The sequence below is a fragment of the Pyxicephalus adspersus genome, chromosome 12 (assembly GCF_032062135.1).
Source record: "Pyxicephalus adspersus chromosome 12, UCB_Pads_2.0, whole genome shotgun sequence".
NCBI classification, from domain to species: Eukaryota; Metazoa; Chordata; class Amphibia; order Anura; family Pyxicephalidae; genus Pyxicephalus; species Pyxicephalus adspersus.
In genome coordinates this window covers 15795605-15816326 of record NC_092869.1, presented here as the reverse complement: position 1 = coordinate 15816326, position 20722 = coordinate 15795605, and the positions used below count along the sequence as shown (strand labels likewise).

Below are 20722 nucleotides of genomic sequence, written 5' to 3'. Positions count from 1 at the left end.
GATTTTTTGTGTGGTGATTTAATTTATATTTGCTATTATTTATTGTATGACAGTATTAAAAAAAAATAAGTGTTAAATCTTGAATTGCAGAGAGCAGTCCACATAATTTGTCTGTCAGAAGTGATGTGGATTGCTGCTGTGTGTGGCAGAAAAACAACCTGATTCCCATGATGCTTTCTCCACCTGAATCCCTGCTCATTTCATGTATAATAAGAAAAAATTACAGTGAGGCTCATCAGGTAAGAATATTTACTATATTACACTTTCTAAATATATTCTAAAAATAAAACACAAACATAGACTAGGTGTGGTCAATGTTGGGGAAAATGTAATACATTAGTACAAGAAAGGAGCAAAGTGCAAGAAAGTATTTGACAAAAGTTCCAGTGATGAATGGCAGGTAAATGGGTGCACTTCCCCTAAAACGTGGCACACAAATTATCAGTTCCTTAGATGCAGCTTTCTTCTCCTTAGAGTGAGGGTTTTTAGTAGGATGTAAGCATCACAAAGCCTAAGCACTGCCAAATAGCTTTATCACTAAACAAGGAAGTTGTGCTGTCTGACCACTATAGGAGCCTAAGAAAAATAAATAGAAACAGTAACAGACTAGGATAAACACTTATGCTGGTGGCATATTACACAGGTCAACAAAAAATTAGTTTTGAAAATCATCAGAAACCACAGCAAACTTTTCTAAATCAGTTTTTCGAGCAGATTTCAGATCTGTTTTTAGTTTTTCCCTAACACATACAATTTCTGAGTTATAAGTACTATTATAGTTAACATTGTACGTCCATTTATTTTGTACTAAAACGTACGCTTCATTGAAGTGAATGTTAATACATCTTCAGTGTGAAGTAAAATAAGGCACATTGTGGTATAGATCTACTGAACAGTGTCAGTCGGGTACCATTGTTTCTTCAGAAATGCTTAGAGTATGATTTTCTTAATCATCAAGGTATCCCTTCAATATAGCTGGACAAAGTAATCTATCTCGGTCATTGGTATAGATAGAGTAGCTAGGTAGATATCAATGTATTGGGTGTTGGTTGCGATCTTGTGTTTATATCATGTAGTGTCTGAGCCCGACGCATTTCGCCAACATAGCTTCTTTAGGGGTATGCTTAAGACAATAGTCTAAACATATTGAAAGTAAACAAACACATGTATAAAAATACAGTTCATTCATAGTCCCAAAAATGTATATGTGTATACGTATATGACTATATATGTATATATCTTATGTGTACGGATCCTATTTGTATCTATGGGCTTATATAACTGAAGTTCTAGATATTCATATAATCATGTTTTTAGGTATTGAGAAAGTCATGTTGAGGGATATATATGGTAATATGTGTATCCTAGTATGTGTGGTTATGTCATTAATAATTATTGATTGTGAAGAGCATATTGATAAAATAAATAATAAAAATACACTTACTGTGATAATGCCTGGTTGATGGTCCAGCAAAGAGTTTAGAGAGCATTTGCGTTTAGAGAGCCATCAATTGGAACAGCTGTGTATGCCTTATATATAGATAATAGTGTGTTAGTGTCAAAGACTTTAAACATGAAATTTAATAGAAGTTAGGAGGGGGTTTATTATACTACTTACTACGCCAGTGAGCGAATTTCTATATAGAGGTAGTTTTAGGCAATTGTGTCCGAGAGGGTCCTAAAGGGTTAAATGATTAGGATAAGCTTTGTGTTTCTATTGCATGGGAAATTGATACATAGAGTTCCAGATTAGATCATATTACATAGAATGAAAGGGAGAGGGAGGGAGAAAAAGGGGGGAGTCTTACCCAGAGATGGAACATATTTAGTATAGGTCAAAAAGATGTGCTTCAGTTGTAATGGAGAAGTATCTCTGCAGTAGATTTTTAGCAGGCCTAGGTTGAGGGGCAAGAACCAGGATGAAAATATTCGGGGTCAGCATAATGGCAGTTTGTCAAAAGATGGTATGCAAAAGTAAAAGTAGTGAGCTATAATAAAAAAATTGTTTTACTGTTTGTTTTGGATGGGGATGGAGTTGTCCTCCTTCATGGACAGCCAGAGGCTGTTTGGAAGGAAGAGTCCGCCAAATAAAGGTGTTTGAGGTAGAGTTGTTTGGATTTAGTACGGGCTCCGTACAGAGCCTGTACACAGATGGTGTTGTGGTCTGTGTGGGTTATGGACAAACCGCTCCCCTTGAGTGACGTGAGGGGGATACGCGGGTTGTGAGAGGAAAGCTTGTCACATCTGTGGCTCCTGTGTCTCACTGATCTGGTTACTGGATATTATCAAGAATAGCCCAGTTGGGGATATAACAGGTTAACCCAGGGGAATTTAAAAGCAACACTCCCCGGATGGCCTGAGCTCCCACCACGCGGTGGTGCTCTGTCCCTATTCAGCACTATAAATGCGTGTGTTAGATATGTGCGGTGGTATGTATGACCAGTGTGTGTGTGGTTGTATGAGAGTCGTCTGTTGCATGTTCTTGAGAGGGTTAAGTTGAAGAAAACGTTTGTTAATGATGTTGCCCTGTTATTGAAATGATAGTAATATAATTACAATGTATATAGTCACACAATTGTTTAGATATTAGGATAATACATACTGACAATATAATTGCAATATATACAGTCACATAATTGTAATGGCTATTATTACTAGAAGTCTGTCATTATTACAATATAAAATACATAGTGTCATATCACATTGGTTACAACTGATAGTATGTCTGCAATATGAAGTATGAAGGATTTTAAAGCATATTAATGCTTGAAAAGGTGATACATCATATTCTATTTGGTACAATATAACATGCAAACAAAAATATGTTGAGTGAAGCATGTGTAAAAAAATAATAATAATAAATAAACATAAATCAAGGTAGCATTTGTATTCTATATATTAAAGAGTTGTCATAGATCATATCTGTGTCTATGATGTACAGAATTGTATTGGTATCAAGGTGATCCTTACATGCCCTAAAAAGAGGGTAATATATCACAATTATAGACCTAAACATGTAGGTGAACACCGAAGGTTTAATTGGGAGAGGTGGGGTGGAAAGACTGTGAATGGAACTTTGATGGAGAGTAAGTGTAGATTACTGTGGTAAAAAAGGTTTAAAGCTTGCCATGTAGTTTAGGCCTGGAGGGTTTGTAGCTTAGAGGTTCGTAATCCATTTCATTTCACATTGCAATAATGTTTGTTTGAAGTTCCCGCCTCTTGGGTTGGATGTGATTCTTTCAAGTCAAAAGAAGTTTATGACTGTGGAGTCATATTTGTTTCGTGCAAATGTGATAGCTGATGGGGGTGAGTAGTTTGCCGCTCTTTATTGCATATATGTGTTCGTTTATTCTTTTCTTGCTAGAGAAAAACTGAACACAGATTTGAAATCCGCATTGAAAATACTTCAAAGCCCACATAAAATTTTATCTGATGAAAATTACATGTTGACCTGTGTTATTATTACACAGTATTTCTATAGCGCCAACATATTATGCAGAGCTTTACAAAGTCCATGGTCATGTTACTAGCTGTTCCTCAAAAGTACTCACAATCTAATGTTCCTACCTCAGGTATATGACTTTTATAAAGTCTAAGGTCAATTTGGGGAAGCCAATTAACCTAATTGCATGTTTTTGGAATATGGGAGGAAACTAATGCAAACACTGGGAGAACCTGCAAACTCCATGCAGATGGTGTCCTGGCTGAGATTCGAATCTGGGACATAGCACTGCAAAGGCCAGAGTGACATCCTCGGTGCCACCATGCTGCCCTTGGCATATCAACTGATGACACTGTCTGGGTACTTCCAGAGTTTATTTTTTGAGGTTAAGAACGGTCAGAAGTGCATTGTTTAGGAAGATGGACTTGAATTTGGTACTGAAGTCAAACACTACACAAATCTGTTTTTTCGGGAGGATATACTCTAATTATTTTGAAGTGTATGTATTCATTAATGTCTGTAAGCAAAGGGAAATTCAATTATGGTAAAATGTTTCTCCATCAAATAGTCTCTTATCACTGGGTTCATTTGAAGAATATGTCTAAGGGAAGAAAATTTTTCAACACTTTCTGGCATTAGGTAGGCATTTCCTCTCTAGTCTGAATAGACTTTAGTAAGAGTTTGTTCTCAGTAGACATTGCTACTCTTTGTTCTTTGAAAGGTTGTGGACCCTGAATGGTGTTGGTGATAGTCACAGGTAGTCTTGTCACTAGAACGAACAATGAGGGGATTGGGCAGATGGTTTTGTGTGGCAATTTTTTTATGAGGAAATGATTGTGTCATGGTTGATTTGTGCATGCTCCTGGACAGACATCTCCAATGACCCATCCTAGGTCTAACTGCGGAGCATTATGAGGACTGGACTCTCTCCTAACTAACTCATAAAGTTCTGGTATCGGGTATCTTGTGGTAGATAAATTGCTGTATCTGATGTAGATGATTTCAAGTTGTATGACCAGGAATCTGGTTGAATTCAATAGGAGTTGTCAAGGTCAGACATGATTGTTTATATCTAGCAGGCATTAGTGAATTCAACTGGATTTGTTCTTGTATTGTTGAAGATAATATTTTAGCACTCCAAGCTGCTTTTTCAATTCTATTAGAAATACCCCAGTATTTATACTCATAGTACAAACACCTTAACCCAGTCACCATGAATTGTGACACTGCAGATGTTGAATGTCCAAGATTTGGTGGTGTGAAACTTGTTGAACTACCCTTCAGTAACTACTATTCCGAGGTTACATCTAAACTCTGAATAGTAGTTACTGAATAAAGTTAAAATGATGAATGTAGGGTTGAAACAGTGTAATCTTTAAAGTTTGAGAGGCAAAGAGTGGAGCAGTAGAGGTATGTAGGGATCTAGCTAAGGGTATACCACATTTCTTAGTAAATTCATGGAATGTCATTGAAGCGGGGATCATATGGTTGGAATGCATGTCCACTAGCATGTAGTTCGGCGATTGTGGCATGTTACTATGGCCTAAAACTAAAATAAATGAGGGTTTTGAATATGATTGCACTTACCTTGTGAATCTCCGAACCTTTTTTGAGGGGCTTTTATTGGGTGTCTAACCCTCACAGGGGTTAACAAATATAATGGCAAAAAAATACTTCTGTCTTGTCCTTGGAGGTACACAAGGAACAGTTAATTTTTACCGTTTAGATATTACTGCCATCTACAGGGGAATCGGACACTGGCAAACATAACAAAACTGTAGGCCGGCCCTAAGTCAAAACCCCTCAGCACACTATTTTTTTTTTTTTGCCATTCTACAGGATACACATCTACTGAAACAAACTTTAACTGTAGAATTTTCTAGCAACTTTCCATCTAGTCAAGACTTTGCAAACTAGAGTTGGTGGTGGTCTTTTCACCATTATTTTTTTAGCTATTCGTTGCATATACTTTCCCAAATCTGTTTTTAAATCACATTATGACAAAACTCTACTCAACTAAACCATCACAACGTAAGCCTGAAACGGACTATCCAGTGCTTTACAGCGTTAGATTTTGTCTGTTTACTGCAGAGCACTTGTGGGAGAAGAGGTTGTGTTGAAGATTACCTATCCTTGAGTATTTTCAATAGTCGTTTTTTATGCCTACACCTAATTCCTGATTATCATGCAGAAAAGAAAATGAGGAAAGCTGCTGTTTGAGGGCAAATTGAATGGATTGTATTCTGAGTAGGTTATATTTACATTCACATAACATACATAGAAAACATATTCATGACATAAAAAACAAACAAAAAGTTATTTTAATCAATCACACAAAGTCCTGTCCCTTCAGCTAAGCTGTAAGGGGGCAGTGTTTGGGACTGGCGTTCTAGATATGGTGACAGAACGTATTATCTCCCCTTCCCCTTGCCTTCTAAATCCCCGACATCATTCTAACTTCAATGTCTTATTAAAGACTTCCTCACTCATAACCTCGTCATATGCACTATTTCAAAATTTCTGCAGGGCCACCCCCACTCTTCCACAGACCTAAATCAAAAAGACAAGAAAACACCAGGAGATAGTAATATTTGTCAAAGGAGACATGCAAAAGACATAAATGCAGCATGTAGCATGAGTTCAGCTTTGAGTGGCTTAGCCACCAGAGATAGTGTAACTTCTGTGCAATTAAATGGACAATGGATTCGAAAGTTTATACAGTAAACTTGGACTTTTTTAGATTGCTTCGAAAACATTTGTATGCTTTTCTAAAAGAACATATAACTGGGTCCTAAAGAATTGGCACCAGAGATTGTTGTTTCTAGAGAACATCCTTGCCTCACAGGATTTGAAAGGATTTTTTTCCCCTGTTGTGGAAAATCAAACCATACTTGAAACCCCCTGAATCAGCTATATATATTTAGTTTTATCTGGAATATGCTGGTTTCTAGTATATTTACTTCCTCTCGTGGTTGAACTTAGGGAGACGTATATCTTTCTTCAACATAACTATAAAACTATATGAGAGCAGCAAATATTTTCAACACAAATGTTTTACCAGTAAGGTGCAAGCATCAGTAACTATATTTTGGCTTGTTATACCTTTCTTTTTCAGTAGTATGGAAATTGTTGCACTTTCTTTTATTTACTACCACTTATATATTTTCAGGTGGCACAAATGTTTCATCTTCAGTCCAGCCAAAGTTATAGTGAGTTAATATTCATGGAGCGTTATCAAGAAGTCATAGAAGAACTGGTAAAGGTGGAAAAAAAGATTGAAAATCAAAGTTCAGAGACTGCTATCAGAAGGACAAACAATAGTCGCTCTACTTTACAAGCAATAGGAAATGCTGCTGCAGCCGGTTAGTAATAATTTATAAAAAAGCTAAATTCTCTAATGCAGTTGAAATATGTGTAGTTTTTGAAATATGTGTAGTTGCAGTGAAAATGTATTGTTCTAAATTCATCATGTTCAATCTAGAGTACTAGTTTAAAATTGAATTATCAGCTAATGTGCAGTGATGTGATGTCAGGAAGCTTCCTTGGTGATACCAATATCTTTGACTGGTCTTCGTTTGAGTACAGGATCTCAGGCTGCCTTGATTAGCCATACTAAAATAAAAAAGCTTCTCTGCATGCCAACACCGAACTGCACATGTCAGTGTACAATTGCATAATGCACAGGAGTTTTATTTTGTTACAAAGAAAACCTGGAACAAGCTTTATTACAGAAACAATGTAGTATAATACGATTCACAGATTTTTGTGTATGTATATATATGTCTACAGCTTTAACCTCCCTGGCAGTAATCCCAAGTGTGGCTCGAGGTTAATTTTCAGTACCAAAAGCAGTAACCCTGAGCCACACTCTGGGTGGAATTGCCAGGGAGATTAAAGAGCTTACCTGGTAAGCGGTGCCCGCGGTGTCCTCATGCGATGCCCAGCCCACACCGACTGGGCATCTGCGTGTGTGTGGCTGGAGGGGCGGGACCGTGCGGCTGGAAGGTGGGAAATTTAAAATACTAAGTATTTTAAAATGTTAAAATGATTCAGAGCTGCTTTGCCTGACTATATCTGCTAAAAAAATATGATTGTTTCTTAAATATTTTATAAAAAAAAAAATATTTTTGCATAGGTAATTCAGCAGCAGTCAGAATTACCCAGTATGGGAAAAAAGTTTATTATGACACTAGCTTTTATATTATAGGCACAAAAAAAAACACATATTTTGTAATGTTTGACTTTAACATTTATTTACTTTTATTTGTACAAACAAACTGACTTTTTTAAATGGTCCCTTAAGCTATCTTCAGCATGCTGCCAGTGTGTCCGGTGCAACTCCAGCAAGTGCTGTACACCTGTGGAAATTTGCAGTGTAGCCTTTCCAGTATGATTGCTGATCTGGGACCTATTGCTTTGAATTAGAATTATGTCACCAATCTACTGCATTACCCAGATGAGCAAAGGCATAATATAAGAAAAAGTCTGGTATTTACAAGTCCTTCCGCTTCTTGAAGAACATTAATTTTCAACTTAAATGTTTTTGCTTAGTGCCTCGGACAAATTTAAATATATTACGCTGGATTGATTTGGCAAAAAAGCCTGGACAACAGTCTAGGTAGGATGTTCATTAGCACGATGCTCACATGTCCAAATCAAGAAAAGGATTCCCTCTTCTTTTCCTCCAACTATGACAGAACTTATCAGACCAGATGAATACATTTCAATTGAAAAATCTTGGCAGGATCCTCAGGCAGCTGTGTACCTATATGTTTAGGAGCATCTTTAGCCCATTTAAAGAAATACGATCAAGACAGCAGCGCATTCATCTCTGAGAGTGAGAACCTCATTGTCTCTAACTTGGCATAATTCATTTTGAAGTTAGTAAGTTAGGAATTTAGTTCTTTAGGCAGGTTAGGCAAAGACCGTATAGATTTAAAAAATACAAGCATAACTTTGTTGGCATATGCAGCTACTACCTATTGATCTTTACTGCCCAACCACAGGCCCAACATATCTGCTTTGAAATGCATAGAGCATACAATTGGCTGCAAAGTTGTAATTATAATGAGGGAGGACACCATAGCTATGTCCACCCTGACTACTACATCTCTAGGAAGTTACTAATTCAGTCTCCATTGCCACATCCTTGGCAAATTGTGAGCAGGTTTAATGCTCAAAATCACCAGGGCCTGGTCTTACACAATCATGGTCCCATGCTGCAATTCAGCACTCTGGTAAGAGCTATGTAGCAGAGCTAAAAATGATCAATCCAAAAGGTGCTGTTTAGGTGGCCCGCCCATCTGAGCAGCCAAATCTGCAGCTTAGCTAGAGCATTCCAGTCAGGGTCAGGAGAAAATTCAAACTCTTCTCATCACCTAAAGACCCTCTCATTTGTTCAGTCGTCAATTGTATGGTAAGCACCAGGACCTGATAGATTACTCCCACGTGTCCTCAAAGAGCTGAGCTCTGGTTTTTCAAAGCCACTGTTTCTAATTTTTAGAGACCCTGGTATCACTGGCATGGTACAAATGGATTGGCCAATGTTGTACCTAAATAGAAAGAATATATATATAGCAAAATGGGACTTTTTAGACTTCATATACCTAATACAGATTTGAATTTAAAATGCCAGCAACTTTATTAATTATACATTAAAAAAACACCAGTTTTACTTGTTAAAAGAACATATGATCTCATAAAGTTGAATTGACCTGTTAGTCATAATAATGCCACATCCCATATATTTAACAAGAAGATAAAAGATACCACATAGATTGGATTTTGTGTGGAATTTTAAAGGCACATATCCTCAGAGTAATGACCAAATCAATCTTGTGTTGATTAAAAACAATATATTTTGAATTCCGGTTCTGACACCTCATGGGAGAGTAACGGAACTCAGAGGATCCAGTTCACCCAAATAAAAATCCGTTTTCTGCTACGTCACATTGCACTGCTGACTTGCTGAAATACTTTCCAGCTTACAGGAGCACGATCCGGATGGAGAAATATTTAGACAAAACATTGAGAGGACCTTTTCACCCCAAGGCGGCAGAGTGACCAGAATCGCGCCCATAAATCTAAAATGGCCGACGACTTCCGTCAGTCCCAGACAGGGCTGTGGAGTCAGAGTTGAGGAGTCGGAGACAATTTTAGGTACCTGGAGTCTCCTGATAAATTTAAATTGTAATAAAAAAATACATCAAGTTTAAATGTCCTATTTCACAAACAATAGTCATAATTAAGTATTTCTCTGATGTAAGAATAAAGCCCAGTGCATAGTTGTATTTCTACTAGTGTGAAGTTTAGCTTAACTACTGTATAACCTGAAATTCACATTATTGTATTCTGGATTATGTACATTACAAAAAGTGTTTCAGTTTATTTCAGATATAGTGTGTTTAACAAGTTCATTTGAGTGTAATGATTTAGGTGTGCTATGGCCTGATGTGTGTTCAGGTGTCCTGTCTGCACTCTCCATATATGCTCCCATCCAGGGCTGAACTTAAACATCATTTTGCACACCACCTAATACTAGGAAGTTAGTTAAGTGCGTTAAGTTAAGTTTCAGTGGGTCTAACAAAAATGCACCTGCAAGAGCATCAAATTTGGAAAGACCCCTGACAGAAACGTTTTCATCCTAAAGTGTTAGAAGTTGTGAATGAGAAAGAAATCAATGAAAATATTCCATCTACTTTTGGGATAAAAATGTTTAGAAATCTACTGGAGACCAAACACATCTAAGAAGATTCTTTATATCTAACATAACACCAGACACCATAAAAATTCAAAAACCACATTATTGAAATGGTAGAATAGTGTACCACTATCGTTTTTTTCACAGCCAGCCTTTTTAGGCCGAAATAGGGAAATGGCTAAAAAAAAACTTGGTGTTTCTCTGGAAAGAGAAAGTATAAGGAAACTTATAATTGAAGAGGCCAAATGTAAAAAGGAAGAACTACGAAAAGATCTGAAGGGACATTTTGTCTTCATAAAAATGGATGCATGCACACGCCACATAGTCAATGCAAACCTTGGGAGTAAAAGACACCCAGGCACATAACACCAGTGACTATCTTCAGAAGTTAGTGGAGGATGTTCTAGAACAGGGGTCGAGAAACGTTTTGGACTAGTAGGCCTCTTCAGGAGGTCAAGAAGGCACACTAGGCCAGAAGAAACAAGGTGTCCAAGGAAAGGTTTTTTCCAACCCTGACTGCAAGCGAGCAGCCTAAGTCTTCCGCTAATCTCCGGTGTAGTCTCTGTATGTGTGCGCATGCTCGGCATCGAAATGCCCCTTAAGATTTGACCGCTTGAAAGTGCTGTTGCACACTAAACACAAGGCTTTGTTGCTGTGTTGGATGAAGAATAATTTGTCAGTCCATTCAGGGTTGAAGAAACAACGTTCAAGATCAACCTTCTGGAGACTGGTAGCTGCGTGTTGCTCCTGCTCTTTAGGCATAGTAATTGGGCTTACTGTGCGGGAACTCACGATAATGCGACAATTCATTTAGCCCGGATCCAATAATAACTAGGGGGCGTTACTATTCAACATATGCGTTGTGCTGTTCATACTCTGCAATTTGAAATAATAGATGGATTGAAAGATCGTCATGCAGCTACTCTAATTGGCAAATTGAGGCACTTAACTTTTTCAGCCAGAGCCCCTAAAACAGATGTCGTTTTGAAAAGACATGCAGGAAAAGCAGCTATTTTGGATCAAACAACACACTGGGGAAGCACTTATTTGATGTTAAAGCTTTTGCTTGAACTAAAAGACTTTCTTGAAGAACTGGACAATGAAAATGTTTTATTAACTGAAAGCCAGCAAACACAAGTAAAAGCACTGGAAAATCTACTTTCTAACCCCTTCTGGGAAGTCCTAATACTTCCATCCCAATCCGTGGGGAAGCCAAATGCCAAATGAATTTGATAAATTCTGATCAGAACCTAAGCAAAATTTGAGTCGGGATATGTATGGGTGTTATGCAAGCGGGTGTGGACCCACTGTGCCACTGACTGGGTATGCTCCAGAGGGGCGTAACTAAGCCGCTACCAGGTCTTCACTAGAGCCTCTGATGGTGAGGATAGTCTTGGGCTGCAGGGTAGCTGCCAGGTGCCACTCCAGAGCAATCCCCAGGCCAGTGGCAGCTGACCACAGGAGTCAGGATACCCGGTGCAAGCACCAAGGGGCTTGCGTGGTCAAGAAGGTGATGGCAATCAGGCAAAGGTCCAAAAACATAATCCGAAGTCAGGGTCAGGCAGCAAACAGGCAAAGTCCAAGGGTAAGAAACAAGGACCGGTACACAGTAAAGCCAACAGAGGAAACACCTTAGCACTGGGAGTTACACAGGGTAAAACCTTGAGACCTTCCTGTAGTAGGAGTTGCCTTTAAATACCTGCAGAGATCCAGCCATAGGCTGTAGAAAACAGAGGGCGTGTATGTGTTACCTCATAGATTGAGACACACCCACGCCAGCTCAACCACCAGAGCAAATCTCCAGCAGGAAGGAAACCCTGGCATGGAACACAGGTAGTGGGGTTACTCTACCTGAAAGATAGGACCCGGCGCCCGTGCTTGCAATTAGGAGCAGCGGCGCCGGCATGACCTGCAGTGCTAACAATGGGAAGGGCTTGTAAAACATACAACAGTCTTGGCATCACATTCATTTTCAGTATATTGCATCGCCCGAACCAAGTGAAGGCTAGCTGTTTCCATTTCTGGAGATCCCTCCTGACTTGGTTCAGCAGAGGCAAAAAATTGAGGTCAACCGTGCGAGACAGGTTCACCAGGATCTAGATGCCCAGATAAGATATAGAAGTGTTTGCCCATTTAAAGGGAAAGGAGGGTGTTAAGGCCTTTTGGGTAGATCTAGGGATGGTGAAATTCAGCGCCTCTGGGTTTTGCAAATTTATCTTGTAGTTAGATAATTCAGCAAACCTACCTAGCTCCAACAAAAGATTGAGAAGTGAGGTAACAGAAGAGGTAACATAAAAAAGCAGGCCATCCGCGTAGGCCGCAATTTTGTGTTCCATTTGGCCAAAATGTATGCCCTTTATATCATCGTTTAGATGTGTGAGCCTCAACAAGGGTTCTAGGGACAGAATAAATAACAATGGGGATAAGGGGCATCCTTGTCTCGTCCCATTTGCAATTGTAAACGGTTGGGAAAGCTCGCCATTTATTCTGACTCTTGCACTAGGCGAAGAGTACAGTGCCCCTTTCCAATTTAGCAATCTCATGGGTAAACCTAAGTATGCTAGAGTGGTGCACAGAAAAGTCAAGTCTACCCTATCAAACGCTTTGTCAGCATCTGTGGAGAGTAGCATAAGTGGGGTGTCACTGGAATGTGCATGGTACGAATGATACTGACCCTGGCTTCCCGCAGGGGGAGAAAGCCACTTTGATCAGGATGAATGAGACCATTAAACACAGGGTTTTTAGTAAGGTGAGATTTCCTCCACTCAAATTGCCAATAGGCCACATTCCCATTTATTGAAAACATTAAAGAAAAGAGAGTAAGGTTTGGGAATTTAAGGCCAAAGTTAGGTACAAATGACATGTAGCTTAAAATGCTTTATTTCAATATCAAACATATAACGACCATATTTCAGCGTAAAAACATATGGTATGTTGTTTAAGCTGAAATATGGTTGTTATATGTTTAATGTTGAAATAAAGCATTTTAAGCTATATGTCATTTGTACCTAAATTTTGCCTTAAAGTCCCAAAACCTACTCTCTTTTCTTTAATGTTTTCATTAAACACAGGCGTCAACCTATGGGCTAATACACTCGCAAACAACTTGAGATCACAATTTAACAGAGATATCTGTCTGTAACCTGCGCACTGTTGGCGATCCCTGTCAGGCTTTAAGGCACTGAAATATGGGCAGATAGTGCATCTCAAGGAAACTCATGACCTTGGGAAAGTTAACCAGTGAGCAACCAGACACAGGAGAAGAGGCTAGGGGGCAGAAAGCCGAGTCCTGAATGTGGGAAGGAGTCCCCTCTTCACTAATAACCGACTCGGGCTCCAAGTGGTGAGCAGTTGCGGCCTGCTTCTGCACCATCTTGGAGCCCCCCTTCCCTGAGTCATCCATAGGATCTGAAGGAAAAAAACTTCAAAAGGCTGTCACCCTTGGGAGTCTTGCCTGTTCCCTTTGGGTTCTTCTGCTTTGTCATGTGGAATGAGGCTAAAAATAGCAACAGTACCTGGTGTTATCAGCTGAACTAGCCAAGCAGTGCACGGAGCTCTGGAGAAACACAGCTCATGCAGCCACGCCCCATCGATTAGAGAGGTTTACGGGGTGATATGATCACCCTAGATGGTCTAAATAGAAAACTTGCTTCCCAAATATTCATTTTAAGGTCATTAAAAAGGACAAAGGGGCACTCTTTGCATGCAGAGAAAAATAACGTTAATCCCTGCATGAAGAAGGGATTCTTCACAGTAAGGTCTGTAAAAATGTGTTTCTCTCAGGAGGTAGTTTTGGCAGGTACAATATATTCGTTTAAGAAAAGATGGTCTGCCTTCCTCTGGACCAACTATGTCTTTAGGGTTTTTATCTGGGATGTCTTTTTTTCCCTGGCTACTTGATGGACATATGTCCTTTTTCAACCTAACTATTTAACTATTAACGGAATGTAACCAAAATATACGCAATCATAATTTATGGCAATTTTAAACTGTTTCACCATTAATAATGCATCAACATGGATTGTAAAGTGGACATATTTCCTATATATTCTTGAATTTAAAGCACGTATTTTTGGTTTATTTTCTTGAGAATAAAGGAAATCTTGCTTTGATTCAAATATAAACCTAGGGCACAAAATGCGGCCATCACTGATAACATTCAAAACCACAATTAATAGAACTACAAATAGAATTAAAACAAACAAATAAATTAATGGTATGTTTCAATTATTGAGAAAATGATTATTATTAATTTACATAGGCTTATTCCATATATGTTTTTTTTTCCCAGGTTAATGTAATTTATTATAGAGGGAAGTGAATCCCGTATCTTATGCCCAAACCCCTAACCCAAACTATTTAAATATTTAAATAACCTAAGATAGGATTGAGTGTAATAGAAGGAGACTTATCATTGGGCAGTTTCAAGAAAAGAAAAAAATATAAGTACATTTAAAACAATTTCTTGTACATAGAGCAAATTACATGAACTTTAAAGTCTGTTACATGCATATTTAGGGGGTGTTGAATAGATAAAGACCTTTACACTTTTTTTAATCAAGCAATCATATACTCCTGAAGTTATTCATTGATATTTGACCAGCAATTTTGATACATAGATTTTTGTTTTGATGTGTGTCTGTACTGGGGAAATTACTCTGCTTTCTCTGCTGGTGACAGATATCAGGACATGACTAAATACACCCCCTAAATAAATAAAAATACCTTCATTGTAAAGCCAGCTATTGAGGTGTATTTGTGTAATATTTATACTATGTTTATTATTATTATTTTAATGATTCAGGAATGGTGTTCTATTCTATATCTGATGTCACGGACAAGCTTGTGGCTCTTGCTGAATATTCATTACCGACAATGCAGGATAACTCCTGGATCAGAAGTTTATGCTTGGAAAAAGCTGATCAGTGGAAAAAAATTGCAGAAGAACTGAGTCCAGCAGCTATGGCAGCCTTTGATTTGGCTTGTACAGAGGCCCATCTTTGGAAAACATGCAAGCAGCTACTAGAAGCATCCGAGAGACGTCTGCTTACCAGCATTGAGGGAAAAGGTATGTAAATTTTATTGTGAGTGAGCTAATAAATGACCCTTTTAAGGCAAGTACAAATTAAAATAAATTTTCATAATGCAAAAAAATATTTTGCTGCCCTCAAAAAAAAAAATGGGGTTTGTGCTGAAATCTGCATAGTTTATTTACATTTTAGTTCCCTTGGAAACAGCTTTATTTAATAAACTATAATGTTCTCACACTTTAAACTATACCTTTCTGAATTTACTGCTGTTTGTAAGAGAAATACTAAAATCTGTGTGTGGATCATATCTCTTAACAACTGGGGTAAAACAGCCCTGATTTAGAGATTCAAACTTATGCCTAGACCAAGTTCTAAAGCCTCCGAATTAGGCTTATTGAATGACCAGTCCACATCACTCAATAATAATGGAAAAAAAGGCCCCTTAACAGGTCTGCATATAAGACATCCGTTTTGAATAGTTTAGGGTCTAGATTGAGTACTGATATTGAATAATTGAGTGCTTTCATGGTCTTTGCCCTTGGGGATTACAGTTACAAGAGCCATTACATTGTGGGAGGTGAGGTCTCTGTGATGGAATAAAGAATTTATTGCATTAATAAATGGGTCATATGTTGGGCCAGGGAGTGTTTGTAATAGTGAAGAGTAAAACCATGTGGCACATTGCTGAAGTTGGTGGTCTTAAAGGCACAGCTCATTTCCCTAATGGTTATAGTTTGTTCAAGCAAAGCTATATCCCGAAATCTCCAATTCAAGTACCTTCTAAAGGTATAATGATGACTAATCTGTTGTGAATTGGATTGCATGTAATGTAAATTATGGAGATTGACAAACCCTTGGAACACAACAGCTATTTGAGCTACTGAACTATTTAAGGTAAACCAGGTTTTTTCCAGGGAAATGTCAATAAAACATAGGTCTGGATCTCAGAGCACAGAAAAATGTGACCCAGGCACCTGCTTCATTTATTTCTGTGTTATAAAAAGTTCTGTCAAGTCTATCAGGGTTTCTTAAGCTTTCCCTAAACAGAAAAATTGCATTTGTGACAGGTTGGCTAATGTGTTCTTAAATTTTTTTGGTTTATGTAAGATAACTTTTTCTATCTTGGCAACAGAAAATAAAAAAGTGGCAAATCTATTGTATTCGTTCTTAAATCTTGATAGACTAACATCATTAAACTTAAATGCAAGAATAATATGTAATTTCCAGTTGCACATAGGCGAAGTCAGTTTTTATTCAGGTGAAAGTTCATATAAGGATATGGAGTTCAATGTATTCTTAAGTCAGAAAAATGTCCCAACATGTTTTGTAAAAATTTAAGCCCATGCTTTTTGTGAAGTTTAGACATCATTTGACATTTAGACGGAGGAACTATGTATCATCAGTGCCCCAGACAAAAATGGGAGTAAAATTTGAGGTTGCAGTTTCAGTAAACAAGAAGTTATGTTCTTTTAAACGGTCATTGTTTCTTGCAGCAACCTACATCGGTATAGATTGTTGTATATGTTTTCATCTATATAAAGTTGTTTTGTATTTTTTTAATTTGATTCCAATAAATCCTGTTTTTTATTATTGGTTTTGCCACTTTTTGATGTATTAGTTGTTTGCCTAAGGAATTGGGTGCGTGAAGTTTAACACCATCTATATCGGAACAACAGATCGTTGGCCAGTGGGAAGAATTTTCACCCTTTACAGATAGCCAAAAAGATCACTGTTGTCAGTAAAACTGACCTGAGTGTCACTAGTGTTAGCTAGTTGCTTAACTGCTAGTCGCAACCTTAGAAGGAGCCCTATGGTTTCACAGAACCCTGGTTAAAAGACACTGATCTAGAGGGTGGACTAGAAGTTAGTATCTTAGTTGAAGGACACAAATATACACATTTTAGAAAATCAATGAATAAAAAATAACTATGCTGTCCAAAACCTTTCACAGCCACTCCCAATTTACATTGTCAAAGATCTTCTCTGCACCTAGTGCCAGTAAGGCAAAGGACAACAAAGAGCTGATGATAAAAATAGTGACTTTTGGAAGTATTTTTTTTATTTACACACAAAAATACTAAATGATAAGCAAGTTCACAAAGTAAATAAAAAGAAAGCATATGAAGATATAACCAGATTGATGATACGTATCAGGTTGTGAGAGAAAATACGATGGTCCATTCTCTTACCACACCCTCAAGAGTAACTCCTTTTATACATAAGTATCTTATTGACATACATTGAATAAAGAATACATCATGCTTACCTACTACTATACATACCTAAAAGCCCTGTTCTGCCTGATTTCTGTCACAAACAGGGTAGTGTTTGCCCAACTCATACAGTTATGCAGGATACATCTACTCACAAATCTCTGGCTGCTCCACTTGTCTTCAGTGCGGGAGAGCTGGGGTCCTCTGGGGCTTCTCCCTCACCTACACCACATAAAACAGTTCCTTCTTCTCCACTGGAGTTGCCTGATGGATCAATTGAGCCTCTGCTGCCAGATTTGGGTTTCCAGTTATATTGGAGGAAGTATTTTCAAAGTCTCCCCACTAGAGCAGAGGTACAAGCCACCTGTAGATCAGAAATTGGAGCCTTGCATAATGATCCTCAGTCTCTGGCAGGGAGAGTGGAAGGCCTGGATGAGGAAATACAACAAGTTTAAAAGAGACATAGATTGATCATAAATCCCGTGAATACGGCACCCAACTTAGAGAACCTATATAGCTATTTCGAAGATCTGGATAATGGGGGCCATAGGCATAATATTCGGGTTCGCGGCCTACCTGAGGCTACTCAAGCAGTGGACCTTAAACCAGTTCTAGCTATATTCAATAACATTGTGGGGAGCCCCTCCTCTCATGCGAATAAATTCCATCGAGCGTATCGTGCAGACCTAGAGATGTCATCTGCTGTTTGGTGGATTATGAGCTGAAGGAAGAGAACACGACAAAAGCTAGGAATATGTATAATCTGGAATTCGATGGGGTACCCATTCAACTGTTTCAGGATCTCTCCTGGCACACCCTGCAACAAAGGCGCCTGCTGCAACCTCCTCTCACGATCCTCCGGGACCACTATATCCCCTTCTGCTGGGGCTTTCACTTCAGTTTAACGGCTCGCCGTGATCGGAAATCTGCTACCATTCACTTCCCAGAGGACCTCCCTGCTTTCTGTGAGGACTTAAGAATCGATTGCCCCCGGACTTCCGGGCTGGGAAACAGAGGCCTCTCCACTTCCGAAACCACCTCGCTGGCAAACTATTACTCCAAAATGGAGATTGAGTCCTGGTTCTGGTCATTCCACCTCTCCACCGGATTGGGTGGGCCCGGGACAGGAATTAAAGATATCCTTCCTCAGACCGATTTATGCTGGACAATTTACCCCTCTGAATTATTGTGTAGCAATTCAGTTGCTGTGGGGAATGGGGTTATGTGAAAGAGGATTGCTTACCTTGATTTGTGTTTAGCTGTATCCTCCACACTTGACCTCACATCCCTTGCAGCTATTAGTGTATAATTTACCTCTAAGCTTACCTCCCATTTACAGGAAATGTTATTGAAGAAAATAGTATCTTCCCTCAGAAGAAAGGTTGTAATGAATAAAGCGTGTGTGCAGGAAAAGTCTTTCAGTCATTAAATAAAAGTTATTTATTCAAAGGCACACAAAAAATACAATATGGTAAGCAAGTTCATAAAGTAAAAAAAAAGAAAGCATATAGGGATATGACCTGCTTGATGTTACGGATCAGTTCATGAGAGAATACAGTGGTCCAATCTCTCCCCACACCCTCAAAAGTAGCTTTTTTTTTCTATAAAAGCTTCTCATTGACATACATTGAATTTAGATTGCATCATGCTCTCTTACTACTATTCATATCTAAAAAGGTAATGTTAAATGTAACTTTACTACATGTTATTGAAAATATACGAAATGAGAAAGTTACACAGCTTTTTCTCATTGACCTCATTGACCTGATTGTTCCACTTAGAAACTAGAGACCTAAGTTCCCCTTTACAGCTCTCCAATTACCATTCCATGGCCTTTCACATACACACTCTAACTATATTTAATATATGATGTTCATGTTTCTAGCATAATTGATGTAGAAGATATGAAGGATTATACATAGGGATAATGACAGCTGCATGGACACAGCTTTCATGCTGCTGCTGCAGGAGGAATATAATTATCTCCCAGTACAACATGGGCAGGGATCAGCCACAGCTGATTGCCGAAGTCTATAGTACATGCCCACTCCCAGGGAGCTAATGCTAAGCATGCTCAGGAAGCTCCCTCTCCTTCTGATACCATGATCTAAAAAAAAAAAAAAAAAATGGTAGGAGATATGCGTGCTGACACAGCTGATCATGATGTCATTGTACATGCCCAATCAGCTGGCAGGACAGATTCAGTAGGTAGGATTATCGTATAAGACACCAGCGCCCCGTCCCCAGCAAAACAACAAGCAGAGAGGGAATGAGGTTTGAAAGGATCTACTTCTAGTTCCTTGAATGCACTCTGACTTCTCCTTCACCAGAGAGACAGACGTCTGGAGAGATATCCCAATAACACACACGCACACAGTATGGTCTTAGGAATATACTCTGATCTTTATTTGATGAGGCGGTCTTTTTATACAGAGGGGTTGTCATTATTCACATATAGCTGTTTAGGTTTTGGCCATATATAGTGTTGTTTGATACATTGTAAGGCATACAAGGCATACTTTGTATTTCAAAGAGTTTACAATTTTCACCATCTGGTTACAATTAAACTGAGTAGACAGAAGAAGAAATACAGTTCCTTACAGGAGTATATATGGCTCAAATTAGCTTAGCTATTTTAACCCTTCAGATATCTGAAGGTTTCTACTTTTAGAGATGCCAGTTTAGTGTAAGTCAGCTTTGTAATGATTTTTTTTTAAATTAAGTTTTATTGGGAACATTTTTAGGAAAAATAGAAGAGAAGGGTTACATCTGAAAAATCATATTACAAAGGTAGGCACCAAATGTGGTAGAAGAATGTTCATAACAGTTGGATGAACAAAAATAAACTGGGGTAGAGAATGAAAAGATAATATATTGGGGGAAAATCAACACTAAAAAAACTGATATATTAAGAGATGATAAACCATAAATACTGTTTCAGTTATGCATATACATTGAGGTAACATATGTTCCTAAGAAGAACTACCTGTACTATTATTTGGGGTTATAAATAAAGATAACTAGAAATTCCATCTAAGTTACTTAGATAAGGATTGGTTATGGGCAAAAGTGCATTCATATTAGTAATAGGTATTTACTCAGTCAATATCCATAGATGGATTTGGAGCGTTGATGTGATTCCATGTACTAGTTTTGGTTAATCTGGCATCAATGGGAATATGAATAATAATTACCGTATTTTTCGGACCATTAGACGCTCCGGACTATAGGACGCACCAGGTTTTCCGCACGGGAAAACAAGAAAAAAAAATTCATTTGATTTCCCCTGAGATCCAGCGTGCGGCACTTGTGCCCGCCCATGAAGGCGGCGCCGATC

At 38.4% G+C, this 20722-nt stretch overlaps 1 protein-coding gene across 10 annotated transcripts in view; it reads left to right on the top strand.

The window, feature by feature from the left end:
* ZFYVE26 (zinc finger FYVE-type containing 26) overlaps positions 1 to 20722 on the top strand; it is a 387669-nt gene that overhangs the window by 107901 nt on the left and 259046 nt on the right. For all 10 annotated transcript variants that reach the window (XR_011922929.1, XR_011922930.1, XM_072427512.1 and 7 more), the window contains 3 exons: positions 91 to 239; positions 6612 to 6804; positions 14947 to 15210. Coding sequence is in view for 8 of the 10 variants with exons in the window: in XM_072427512.1 (XP_072283613.1) it covers positions 91 to 239; positions 6612 to 6804; positions 14947 to 15210 (606 nt within the window). In the remaining 2 variants the exon portion in view is untranslated. The remainder of the gene's footprint in view (positions 1 to 90; positions 240 to 6611; positions 6805 to 14946; positions 15211 to 20722) is intronic.